The 13,981-nt window shown below is 46.2% G+C and overlaps 1 protein-coding gene and 1 pseudogene across 1 annotated transcript; both read left to right on the top strand.

Annotated features, from left to right (window-relative positions):
• The first annotated feature begins 4,780 nt into the window (after positions 1-4,780).
• Positions 4,781-6,910, top strand: LOC124178537 (annotated as a pseudogene).
• Positions 6,911-7,527: 617 nt separating this feature from the next.
• Positions 7,528-10,211, top strand: LOC124180493 (putative sodium/calcium exchanger 7). Its single transcript, XM_046566093.1, has 9 exons — positions 7,528-7,584; positions 7,669-7,886; positions 7,962-8,287; positions 8,351-8,431; positions 8,524-8,643; positions 8,772-9,095; positions 9,192-9,310; positions 9,381-9,534; positions 9,853-10,211. The coding sequence occupies exons 1-9, from the start codon at positions 7,528-7,530 to the stop codon at positions 10,209-10,211; spliced, it is 1,758 nt and encodes a 585-aa protein (XP_046422049.1).
• The last annotated feature ends 3,770 nt before the right edge of the window (positions 10,212-13,981 follow it).

Genomic DNA, 13,981 nt, shown 5'->3' on the forward strand with positions numbered 1-13,981 from the left:
ATTTGCATTTAAGCTTTATTTACTAAATTAAACATTCGCCAACTTTAAATTTGTACAATTTCCTGCGGCTGTACAAATTTCAATGGTTCTGATGCCGTTGCCGCGGACGGCCAATTTACACGGCTAATTACGGGACAAGCAATTTCCATCAAGGACGCAATCAAACGCGACGCTCCTCCATTACATGGATTATCGGGGCGAGAATCCCCCGTCATGCAAGTATACCTAATATTTACGCTGCACTCCGTGGATCGCTGTAAACTTTTGACAAAGACAACATCGGACAACTCTGCACTTCTATCATCGTCTCTGTTTGCGCAAACCGCAAACAAACAGACAAACGAGCCAAACTTCCGATATATCCGAAATTGACTCGGACCGGCCGGAGTCCCTGAACAACGTTGATTCGGCTCGAGCTCTGGACGTCTGGTTTTAGCAGATTTCGTGTGACGATGCTCGTTCCTAAAGTGCGAATCGTTATACAAGAATTCTCGGTAATTGGTTGTTGTCAGGTTACCTGACGGCAGGCTTGATCCTTGGCCGGCAGGATACGTCGCCTCCCGGCTGCGGTCTAACGAGGCACGTGCCCCGCTTTCGTATAACCCTGCACTCAAGCCCTGTCTAAGCAATGCTAATGATGGACAAGCCCCTCTGATGCTGGAACAACAGCCAAGTTTCTGTTTGCGGCGAACCAGCGACGAGGGAGCCGACCTCTCCTGCCACGCACCTGTCTTGCGCCCTCGTCCTCGAGAAGAGAGCTAATGGATTTTCGGCGACGGAGTATTTTCGGAGAATGATATCCGGCAAGTAATCCGGGGAAGTTTTCACCTGTCAAGCAGAGTCGCGGACTCTTTATTTTTCGCTTCTTGGTCGCGTCGCATCGGCACTCCCGCGAAGCCTTGATAAGGCCATTCCTGCGGGCCGGTTTGCTCGCATTGCTCCATGAAATTCTGTCGGAAAATTAGCTCACCTCGCCTCCGTGCCTAGATTTATTACTACGAGCCTCGAACCGTCGACTTCCAACCTCCAACATCGGGGCTTAACTCGACTTTGTTTTACGACTCTTTAACGGTTTACGACGATGTGGAACGCGCTCTGGGGACAGTTTTAATTTTCTTTTAATTACAGCCGTTTCTTTTTCATACAGGACCTACAGAGCCACGGCAGTGAGACGTAAAAAAACAAAGTAAATTAAACGACCGCTAAAGTGTTACGGACTTGTACGAGAGGAGAGATCTTGTCTACTTGAATTTTCCGGCTCTTTCATTTTGCTAATTTCATTGCGACTCCCAAGCATGGGTGCAGAGTAACCGTCGTTCCGATTCAGCATCCCGAACGGCAATTAAAAGAAAAGCAAATTCTGCCAAACTTGTCGGCAGATTCTTCCAACATTTCATACCGTCATATTGAAGTTATTCCTTGCAGCCGCCCTGCTCCCGGAGGCTGTACAGCCCCAAACTCAATAGAGATTCGTAGATTGTGCGAGACCAGGCCTTTGTTCTTCTTCCGCGTCAAAGACCGGCCAAACGATGGGGGGCGAGTAATTTGAGGGAGGCTTTGCTTTTCATTGTTTCACTTTCATTTAACAATTCCTGTCCCGAGTCGCAACGCTCAAGACCGACTCTCCGGAGATACCCGGGCTGGCGTGCCGCGTTTCCCCAGGGATCCGGTATGCAGACGAGCCGCGGGGTTCGTCAAAATGGAAGATAAATCGCGAGGGACAAAAGGAGCTGCTGGAAGTAATGGAATAATATATACACAAGGAGATGCGTCTAATTGCCTCGGGTGATCCGGTCTACCTGTACGTGCCTAAATGATAGTCACACGGCTCGTGAAAAGACGCGAGCTATTTTCGTCGTCCAAGAATACGTGGATCAGTCGGTGGGTTATTTTCTTCGGACGGGAAAGCGGAAGCTCAATGTCTGTTCATTAGTCGCCGAAGTTATGGCTAGACGTGCAAGGGAGGGAACGAAAACAGATATGAAAGATCCCTTATATTGCCCGGCCGAATGTCCCTCTTATCGAACCACCGTCCGCAACTTTCCCGAAAGAATGTTGCAGCGTTAACGTTATCTCGGAACTAAATCTCAGAGTCAATTAAAACGAATCACCCTGTAGATGGGAGGAGCGCGGAGGAGAAAAAGAAAGAAGAGATGAGCGCGCTTATCTTCCCTCTGACCACGAGCGTTGACGAGGAATCGCGGGGTGAAAATAACTTGAAGAAGAAGGCGAGGAGGAACACGAGGAAGGAGAAGAAGACCCGGAGCTGGAAGGCTGGGGGCTACTTCGCGAGGAAACCAATCAAGGCACCTCTTTTATTTTCGCAACATGATTACAGGGAGAATCTAGTTACGAGATGGTCCCCCGTGGAGTAAGAGTTTCAGAGAAAAGTTGCTGGAAATCTTGATATATGCTACCGAGGGCTGTAAGCCCGGGTCTGAGGCGGGGAGACGAAGGAGGGCGGAGTCTGTAGCAGAGTAGACGGAGTCACGGCATGTACGGAAATCGGAAGAGACGCACGATTAGAAGGGCTCCGAACAGCACCGCGACAACAACAACCCTAAATCTTCGGATGCAGTCGAGGATCGCCCTTTGCCAGCTGAGACGATGTCGTCGACGAAGAAAAAGCTCCGGGAGAGTGTCTCGATGCAGGGTTGTTGTTACACCGATCCCGAGCCAATTGGCCGGGTTTATCGGGGAGCTTCGTCGTCTCCAGGCGAGACCTGGGCATACCTTGTCAGGGTGGTTCGATTACCGTTTCGTCCAATCGACGCTTAATTGCATCCTTTCACCGCGAGCTGCCTCGCCTGCCTGCCTGCCTGCCTGCCTGGCGAATCGCTATTTTAGTATCTTCCTCGGCGAGCGCAGCTGGGCCGAGTAATGCCTGGCGATTAATTACGAAGAAAGATATCGTCCGTAGAGGCGCAGCTTAAACGCCATGAAATTATCCGAGAGCCCGTGTGCTCCATGGTTCCCTGAAAGCCCGGGTCGCATTATCGGTATGTCATGGGCTGTGCGTCGCGTACCTGCCTAAATCCAACCCGCCAGCTCCAAGTGCTGTAGTTTCTGTCAATGACGCCCGAAACGAAAGTTGTTTTCCGGCCGGTGTATATGCGGCCTCGTTGTGCGTTGGGGTGGAAACGGGGCCCCGGGAAAAGGGGACTTACCGAATTTGAACGAGGGTGCGGAGCCCTTCCGTGGCTTGCCATCAATCTGCCGGTCGGCTGGTGACTGCCTCTAGACCTCCTTCTCTGACTTCTGACAATTTCTAACCGACGCCGCGACGCGACGCGTTACTCCGCAGAGTGTCAATCTCCCGTCGAAAGACTGTTCGTTGTATAATCTTCGTTAAAGGGAATTGCTCCTTTGATGAAATTTCTCCGACTTCGAGTCGGTATTTCGGTATTTTGACTTTCTCTCTCTCTTTCTCTCTCACTTTCTACGATTTCGTTGCAGACTTCAATATATTCGCGATGTATTTCACAATGCTCAGTGAATTTAATAATATTCCTCGAATACCACGTGTATGGGTATAATATCTTCTCACTGTCATTGTTGTATTTTATAGTCAAGAACTTATTAATACAATTTCGGTTCCAAGGAACTTGTCATTCTGTAAAGAGCCAGCCTACGCTGGTTGATACGAGTCAAAGTAACTCGTCGCTGTGACGTCTTTGACTAATTACATGCTGACGAAGATTCAATGGAGGTTTTATGGATATCCGCTTGATGTATCGACAGCTAATTATATGCGTAAAGAGAATTAATTACGTGCATCAGATTTTCATACCTCAAGACCCCGATAACTTCCAAAACGTTAACCGCCTTAGATTCGTACTTAAGATGCTAGTCCCTTGAAGAATGATAAGTTTCTTGAGAAATTTTATCGGCAAAAATATGAGGATCTTGATATCGAATTTATTTACATACATCCAGTCAATTTTAAATACATGTCCCGCAAAATAAAATCATTCCTTCACCGTGTTACGAATATTCGATTTGTGATCGCATCGAATGAGATTTGCGAACGCAGCCCTAAGTTTGTAAAACCTGGCAACACTCCTAATCTGTATTGTGTTTGTGCAGAAAAGTATTAAGTTGAAGTTATTTAAAAGTTACAGTTTTCTTTATCATTATCTCACTGTACGTATATCGAGGAAAATCAGTACATGTGCATGTTTTAATTTTTTTTTAATTGCATTTTGGAGAGTAATATGCATACACAAAATGCTAAAGAAATTTGAGGTAGTGTACCACTGTTTTCTGTAGCTTTTATTCGAATTCGTCATTCCCTTATTATATTCCAGAGTGCATGAGGGAATGATTTATGCAATATTATAAAAATTGTCGTTTGGACTTCTTTATCGTTTTTCTTCAGCTTTATATGACATGTTTTTCAATTTTCAACAGATATATAGCGAAAAAAAAAAATGGTAAGCGAAAAGAAGTTTTCCCTCATTTTATAATTATTTTAAACACATTTTTCTGTACGTTATAGACAAAAATATAGAAGACCATTCAATAGACTTTATTTAGTAAAATTTCGGATATTCGGTATAAGAAATGTTTTGTTCAATATAAAAAATTATGGTAAAAGTCTCACTGAAATTTCGGAATTTTATAAGAAATACTCATCTATAAACATGACTGTTTGAACAGTTGGCACAAGCTGTTTTCTGGTGTATTAAATTATGCATCGAGTTAACAATAAGCGATATTACGTCTGTTTCGCTTTATTCGCAAAGTACTTTTCGCTTCCAGCCAACTTGTATTCAAGGTTAAGCCAGGCGTGACTGCAGTGGACTGCAGCAAAGCTACCGGCAGTTGTGTCGCCGAAGTTCGAGAGTCGTGTACGCAATATTGAAACCTCTACAAGCTTGCTGGCTGGCTCAGAGGATGAAATACCTCGTATTTTCGCTGTGGGTGATAAGTTGTTCGCAGTGTTTTAGCGAAGCTTCGAAGATCCTGGCTATAATGCCGCTCCACGCCAAGAGTCATTACGTTCCGTTCGAGCCTCTCCTGAAAAGGCTGGCGGAAAGAGGACACGAGGTTCGAGTCGTGTCGCACTTTCCTCAAAAGGTGAAAATCCCGAACCTTACCGACGTTGACATCTCGGCCAGCCTACCTCCAAGGATCGGCTCGATGGACCTCGGCGTAGTAGAGAACTTCACCCTATGGACAAACGCTAAGTATTTATGGAAAAACGGCGTCGGTATCTGCAGGCCGGTATTCGAGCATCCCGGGGTTAAGGAGCTTCTGGATACCAAGAGCGGTTCGATCTGACGATCTTCGAGATATTCGGGACCGATTGCTTCCTGGGGTTTGCAGAAAAATTCGGAACCCCCTTCGTCGGCGTCACTTCCAGCATCGCCATGCCCTGGCTGCCCGACGCTTTGTCCAATCCTGACAATCCCAGCTACATTCCACACTTTTTCAGCCGATACCCCGGCCACATGAGCTTCCACGAGAGACTCCTTAACGCGGTTTACCTTCTGGCTTTAAAGATCGGCTACAGATTCTACTCGGATCAGCCGAGCTACGAGATCGCCAAGTCTTACTTCGGCCCCGACCTCCCGCCTCTCGACGTTCTTCGGTCCAAGGTCGGTCTGGTTCTCGTAAACGGGCATCATTCGGTGACCAGCCCGCGGGCCATGGCACCTGGAGTGAAGGAAGTCGGCGGTATACACATTCCGAGTTCCGGTCCGGCCCGGCTCCCGAGAGAGTTGAAGGAATATTTGGACTCGGCGGTGGAAGGTGTCGTGTATTTCAGCATAGGTTCCGTTCTGAATAGCACGACGTTTCCGCCGAAGAATCTGGCTATTCTTCGGGAAGCGTTCGGTCAACTCCCGCAGCGCGTGCTATGGAAATGCGACGAACGGGAGATGCCGCAATTACTGAGAAACGTGAAATGCTTCGATTGGGTGCCGCAGCTCTCAGTTCTCTGTATGTCCCCCCCACACCCTTGCCGTCCCACTGAAAACATAACTACGTACATATACATATATACCTATATGTATACGTGTGTATAACGTGTAATCCAATCGTTCCGTACCCTTTGAGAAATCTGCAAACTTTGATCTTGCCCGACGGCCGATGATCCAATCAGCCGTGAGAATCGAAATTGCTGCCCCTTCTCCCTTCCCCCTCCCTCAGCCATTCCTCGGCCATTCGCGGTGAATTCCATTTCGACTATTAATACAGATTATATTGTAACATTTCTGCTTTTCGCTTGCAGGCCATCCGAACGTTCGCGTTTTCTTCAGCCACGGAGGGCTCCTCAGCACTCAGGAGGCCGTGTACTGCGGAGTGCCGATTCTCGGAATGCCAATTCATGGGGACCAATTTGCCAACGTAGCCCATAGCGTGGAGCAGGGCTACGCCCTGATGACGGACTTCTACAATCCATCCCACGACAATATCTACGGGAACTTGAAGGCATTGCTGACCGACAACAGGTGAAGTGAATCCCGATCTTGATGGCATTTTTCGATTCAGCCAACCTCGGGCTTCCCCGACTTTTCTTACCCTGTTTTTCAGGTACACCGAGCACGTCAGGCAAGCCTTGAGGAGATTTCGCGACCGGCCGCAGGCTCCACTTGAGGAAGCCGTCTTCTGGGTCGAGTATATTCTACGTCACGGGCCGAGGGCTCTCAGGACTGCAGCATCCGAGCTAGCCTGGTATCAGTATCTACTCTTGGATGTTGTTGCCGGCGTATTATTTGGCTTGGTGTTCTTTTTCTGGATTCTTAATAAACTTTTATGCGCGATTTTTCGTCGCCGGAAATGTCTAGTCGAAGATAAGAAGAAAAAGAATTGAAGAAGCTGTTTGTTCGTAAACATAAGAAGTGTTTTCAAATGTTGTGTGTTTGCCTTGATTGCCAATTGAAATAAAGAACCGCAGCCTGCCCAAGTCGAAACTCCTGTTAATGTAAAGCCAATAAGAATGAGACAGAATACCCTAAATGTCTGCAATTGTCGGGAAGTTCAGCCAAGACGTGGTATGTGAACGAGCGCAGCATCACGATGCTTATTTCTACACGCGTACGTAACTTTGTATTTTACAAAGTGATAGCTGGTTAGCTAGTAGAAAAAGTTTCTGCATAATTCTGCATTGTATCTTTGCCTGGTCCTACTATAAATGTGCAGCTATGCAAAGGCAAAGCGAGAACCGGAAGTTCACTTCTCATTCTCCACTGTTCCGCTTTGCACACACTTCGCAATTCTCTACGAAATAATAAAATCACCCTAGAAATTACAAAAACCTGTGGTAGTCAGAGTCGTCTCTCGCACTTAATAAATGTGCACACGTAGCTAGTTGAGAACGTTGTGTAACGTTGAATCCAGTTTATAAAATTTTCACTTTGAAACGTTTGAGAAGTGAAAAAAAGGAAAAGATCATAAGTTTGGTACATTCGTCGTGTATTGTTTTATCGACATGTCGCTTGCACTGTAATGATCGAGCTGAAAGGTTATAAGGTTAGGTTGTAGGTTGTAGTCTCTGCGAAGTTTGGGGAAAAACATTTTTAAATGGCCTCAGATCTTCCGCCGATTATCGCCAGACATGGTGGCCCTGAGATAGATGAGGTAAGAATTCGTCGGCGGAAATAGTTTCTTTGGTAGACGACTGTGGCATTCGCGAGAGCACACTGTTCTCTGAAACTCTTTCAGGACGATTGCGGCTACGTATGGCAAATCCCAGCCGCAGAAAGGTGCCAGTGGACGAAGGAAACGCAAGACTGCCTTACGGACGCGGCGATACAGTACATACCCGGTTTGTTCTGCGCATTTTCGTCGGAGAACACGGCGTTAATCACTCTTGGAATTATTCTGTACATGCTGTGGCTCCTTTACTTGTTCCTCATCCTAGGAACTACCGCCGACAACTTGTAAGGGATGGCATAAGACGCGAAAGCGCCCCAGATTAGGTACATGTGGCTTGACGAAAATTTTCCTCAAAACAGCTTTTGCCCCGCTCTGAGCATAATCGCCGAGATAATGCACCTCTCGGACAACATCGCCGGGGTGACGATCCTCGCCTTCGGTAACGGAGCACCCGACATCTTCACGGCCCTCGTCGCTCCCGCCGAGGAGACGGTCGTCATGTTCAACGAGCTCATTGGCGCCGGGGTCTTCGTTACCACGGTCATAGCCGGTTCCATAGCCGTCGTCCAGCCGTTTAGAGTAAAGTTTCGCCCGTACATCCGCGACACCACGTTCTACGTCGGTGCCGTATGCTGGATAGCCTACGTTATCGGCGACGAGTCCGTTCACATATGGGAAGCCATGAGTACGTTCTTCCAAGTGTTTTTTCCAAACCCGTAAAACGGATCTTATTCTTCGTTATTCCAAGGTCTCATTTTCGTGTACGTCGGATTTATCGTCGTCGTTGTCATTGGGCAGATGATTGATAATAGAAAAAACGTGACACAAGGTTGGTATGACACAAGTACCGATCCAGTCTCATGCCTGCCGATTCCGTCAGCCTTCGTGACAGAAATGTCCCTAACTGAGCTCTGAATTCAGATCGAATACCGAGCCTGTACGACCGCACCGTGTTGAAAACTTACTTGGTTAACCGGGACGAAACTCTCATCCCACGGCTACCCACACGCGCCAAGGCTGTCGGATTACAATCAAAACTGGGTAAGTTCGACGACGCTGAATCTCTTCGCTTCGATCGTCAATTTAGCCAAGATCAACTGCACGGTCCGAAGAGCATCCTCCGAACGCGACGGTAGTCTTACCATCTTGAATCCGTGCGTTATATTCAGACATCGTGTTGGACGTTGAGCGGAAGAATGCCTTGGCCAAAGATGACACGACGGAGGATTCGAGCATCGACGACGGCGCTTCGCGCCGACCTCAGGGACTCTTTCGAGAATTCCTCTTCGACGTTTCGCCCATGAACATGGAGGACTGGTCGGAGGCCTCGAAGTGTACGCGCATTTACATAATCCTTCGAGCAATCCCTATGGCCTTCCTACAGTTCCTGATCCCCGTGGTCAATCAGACCGCGGTGAAACGAGGCTGGTCGAAGCTCCTCAACTGCACGCAGCTCTGCATCACGCCTGTAGCCATTACTTTTCTATTTGACGGTAACGAGGATCTACTTTCGAAATTAATGAGTCAGCAATCGAACAGTCAGACAGAGTAATGAGCTAACCGTGTGTATTTTGTCTTGAGGTATTCAGTTTGGTCGTACTCCATTGGTCCCGTTCCTTTGTACGGATTGGTTTTGGTGCTCGGGATCAGCGGCGGGATGTTCGTTTTCCTTACAACTGACCTGGACAGAGTGCCGAAGTTTCACAACGTGAGGCGGAATTAGCAGCTTCGTAAGTTTAAATGTCTTGAACAGGCGATTTACTCAGTAATGAATTCAGGCATTCGCGTTCCTGGGATTCTTCGCAGCGATGGCAGTTGTATATTTGATAGCTAAGGAAGTCTACTCGGTTCTCCACACAATAGGGACCGCTTTGAAAATATCCGACAGCACTTTGGGAATGATGTTTCTTGCATGGGGAAACAGCATCGGTGGTGAGTCATCAAAATTCTCGAGAATAAGGAACGTTGTCCCTCCACATGTACATACTCTGCATGAAAATCCATCCGGTCAGTTCATTGAGAATTTTCACCTTCATTCCCATTCTATCGGTGGATCACTGGACTCCTCTGGAGAAGCTGGAAAGGGGGATTTGTGAGATACGATCTATAAAAAAAAAAAAAAAAAATAAATCAAAATCCTCAAGACAGATTCACTCTACCTTTACAGCCACATTAGCATATAAATCCGTCAAGATTGACGTGGCGTCGGATCAAAGTGGAACGGAGTACTCCGTTTTATCATTGTTTCAGACCTCATATCAAACGTGGCGATAGCAAAGCGGGGCTATCCTCGAATGGGGTTCGCCGCCTGCTTCGGAGGGCCGTTGTTCAACACCCTCTTGGGCATGGGTCTCACCTACGGAATCGCTGCGGCAAAACACGATGACCTGCGAACTCAAGTAAGAGCCAGCGCAATGGGCCCCGGGTGCATAGCCTTTCTGCTGTGCTCGCTCATGGCCTCGGCCTCTTACCTTACCACTACCGGGTACCTCGCCCGACGATCCTACGGCTTCATGCTCTACAGCATTTACTTCATGTTCATGCTAATATGCATTCTCAGCGAGATTGGCTTCATTCATCCCCTGGGGTCAGATCACAGGGATGACTGAAAGCAGCCTTTTTCAGGTTTCTTGCAACAATCGTGCGATACATGTACGCAGAATGACATTGTAGCGTATTATATAAATGTGTAACATATATAGGTAGAAAGTAGATGGCCGTGATGATAACAAGCGTTGAATAAAATTCGAACGGCATTTTGTGAATTTGAACTTCCGTTTTTCCACATTTCACGCCCGATTTGCAACGAGGCTTAAGCCAGCAACCAGAATTAGCAGCCAAACGTTCCAATGTTCATTAGAATAAATGGGTGGTCAAGTCCGAAAATGTAAATTTTATGAAATACTCTGAACCCCCAATACCTTAACAGAATCATGAGGATAAAGCTGAAGTACATTTTTCTATTTCCAAAAAGATTTCAACACGTTTCACTGGTAACTCTCTTTTCTAGCTTGAGCTTGATGAATTTGCAACGTACGTTTTGTAGCCGCGCTGGCCACTCGGAACGTGACACCTGCACTCCGATGTTTCGTCGAAATGAAACGTTTACCATTCATTTATTCGTTGTTCATTTGATTCGACCCCTCGCTACGTACCCAAACAAACATACAAATCCTCCCCTTTCGGTATTTATAAAAGCATGTAACAACGATTGTCGCTAATCTTTACAATATTTTTTTTGCGAGGATTCAAAATCGAATGTCAGTTTCTACCGCAGTTCTCGAATAAGGCATATCGATAATTATATCACACTGTATAGTTTTTAGGTATCACGAAGATCCACTCGCGCGATTATCATTGCATTTGAAAGGCTACTACATATTGAGGTTTAATAGTTTTTGGTTATTTTTAAATTTGCTAAATTTTTCCCCTTATGCTTCGCGTTACAGAACTGGGTTCAGCTGTAAAATTTTACGCTTTTCCGCACTTAACGCAGATGTCCTGTGTTTGTTCTGAGCTTGGATCGCTTCACTTAAAGGGTCAGGGATCGAAATAAATGTATAAAAAAGAGGTCGAAATGCTCGCCAAACAATACGAACCCTCTGCCACTCTTCTACTCTAATGTCTACCCCCATCGGCACGGCACGGCGACGCCGAGGTATACGTATTATGGTTTATTGAATTTCAAATTCAACTCAGGTATCCTGTCTCTTGTTTTTCCTTCGATTTTTTGTTTTACTACTATATGGGTATGTGCGTATGAAATTCTGACATAATGCGAAGTTTGGAAGCGTTCAATTTTCCGGCGAATTTGAATTCCTTGAACTTACAAACGTGCAGCATATTTGCTGTATTTGAAGCATAAGCGTTATCTCTATATATATGTAAATTTGCCGGAGGGCAAATTTTCCTTTTATTCTCTATCCAAGGAAATCTGTTCACCGTTCGTTTCGAACGGTCAAACATCTGTATTTCCTCCACAGGTATTTACCCTTGTGGGATTAAATATGATGGCGGGTTGTCGAAATGGATGGGATAAAATTAAATCCGCGTGTCAAAGTTTGAAGGACAGATCCCTGATCCGCGTTCTGAATTTGATGCAATTAACAAACGTCGAAATGGCGAGGGATGGATGAAAAGTTGAACGAGTGATGGAATATAAACTTCGGTGTAGAGAGACGTCGAAAAGTTTGCAGGTTATACGACGATGGTTGCTGGCTGGGCGTGTGCCGTTATCGATACCATTTCGCCAAATACACGTAGCCATAGCCATCGCACAGGCATGGGTGTAGTTTGATGGAAAAAGTTTTTTCCTTTCGGACGATGGAATGGCGAAGTGCTCATCTATCTACGGTAAACACTTCTCGCAAGCTCAAGAATAAATTTTTACCAAGATTTTATGCCCCTTCTCGTATGAGGCTGGGGGAAAGGGTGGCGTCGAGGTTCTTTGACACGGGGTAAGTATATATGTATAATAGGGTAGGCACCGCGATTGGTCGAAAATGGTTATGATTTCCGAACCGGTGAACAGAACTTAACCCTTTCAGTCACAGAAGCCACTGTAGTGGCAACCTTTCCTTTTCTTCGTTTTTTTATACTCCATGTAAAATTGTACATTTTTCTTGCATGTTCAGGTAAAGAAAATTCTTAAACTTAAGAATGATTAGGATTTTTCGTGAATCTGTAATTGTTACTAATCCTCATAAATAAACATGTGCACAAGATACCGTATTTTCGTGAACGAAATTCGTTAGCGGAGAAATTTGATAATAATAAACGTAGGTATACTAAAAACGCTTGGCATTCATTGCTTGACAAACAGAGATCTCAGAATGGACATTAAATTTACAAGATTCAACGCATAGGGGTAGTTTTCACCCACCCTAGGGATGCATATAGATAGTATTGGGATTTGCTCCTATTTCCGGCCTAAATTTGTACTGTCTCAAAGTAAATATTTATATAAATGTCATTCAAGTCCACTTTGTAAAACCATGTTGATAATTCATCCTGTTTTCACCCCATCTTAGGGGTCGTTTTTGGTTTAATCTGGTTTTGACATCACGTACGGTTTCAGTCTCGAAAAATACATAGGAAACGTGCAATTGCACTTCCATGCCAAAAAAATTGATTCGCCTGACCGAAAGGGTTAAGAGCCGCCATCAAGCGGCGCATATTCCTTAGGATTGGCGGTGAGTAGCTGATGCAGGGCTCCGCGAATTTAAGAGCCTGCAGCAGGGAGAGGATCTCGCTGCAGATTTACGTCAGCAGCACCGGCCGCCCCGGAAGTTTGTGAGTCAGCTCGAGGGCCGTCCGGGACGCGTCTCCCTAGCTGCACGTATTCGACATAGATCGCAGCGCGTATGTATTCCATTGTGCGCGAGTATTCCGTGTTTCCATGCGGATAGTCCGGCGCGGCCGTTAAGGGGGCCGCAATATTCGGAAACCGCTGACGCGGCCCTTCTCCCTTCTCTTTGTCAGGTTCTTGCGGCCCGGCATTGAATCGGCGATCGGCGTCGTCGGACATTGAATATCATACTACATTATACGTGCACGTCAGCCGAAACTCGAAACTCGAGTCATTCCCGTCCCCATCGCCCTCCGAAAGCTGCGGGAAATTTATTCGTATCTGAAGCCGAACGACTGAATTGAAGATGGGAATAAAAAAAAAAAATTAAATAAATGCTGGGATAAAAACGAAAAACTCTGTTCGTATGGGTTGAGTGAAAATTTCATCCGGACTATTTCGCGGGCGATATTAATGAGGAATTTTTAGGTATATAGGTGCTTCGTTTTGTTTTCTGCCTCGTTCCAAGGTGGGACGGGTATCGGTAAACGTCGATCGGTCGATGGAAAATGGTGAAATACGAATGGAATCGCGGAGCTTTAGGGGCAAATGGAATCCCAAAATGGAACTGAAAACGCGAACAGCCGTTGGTAATTTGTACGGTTCGTCAGGCACGGGGATACATTACACCTACACGTGCGTACGAATGGTTGTGCAACATCAATGGGCAAGGCCGATTTAATTTTCAACCTCGATAAACAACGAATGCCGTTCCTGCTGCTGCACGGGCTCTAAAAATCTATTATATTTATAGAAAATTGGAGCGTAAAGCATGGAGTCGAAATAGTAAAAACAAGTTGAACGGCGTGGCGGTGGCCGCGTGTTCGGTGGCTCGGAAAAATTGGCAAACAAATTGCACGGTCGAAGATATCGGGGCACCGAGCTCCGGCCGTGCAAAAAGACAAATGGATAATATCGGACATTGCCTGTCGTAAATTTGATCGGGAACTACTGGTCCGCGCAGTTGCAGTGCAGCGGTTTGCAGTCTCTGCTCCTGCGGATATAGGTAGGTTTATATCTGCCGTTTGATAT

Source organism: Neodiprion fabricii, chromosome 1, assembly GCF_021155785.1.
Source record: "Neodiprion fabricii isolate iyNeoFabr1 chromosome 1, iyNeoFabr1.1, whole genome shotgun sequence".
Classification (NCBI taxonomy): Eukaryota; Metazoa; Arthropoda; class Insecta; order Hymenoptera; family Diprionidae; genus Neodiprion; species Neodiprion fabricii.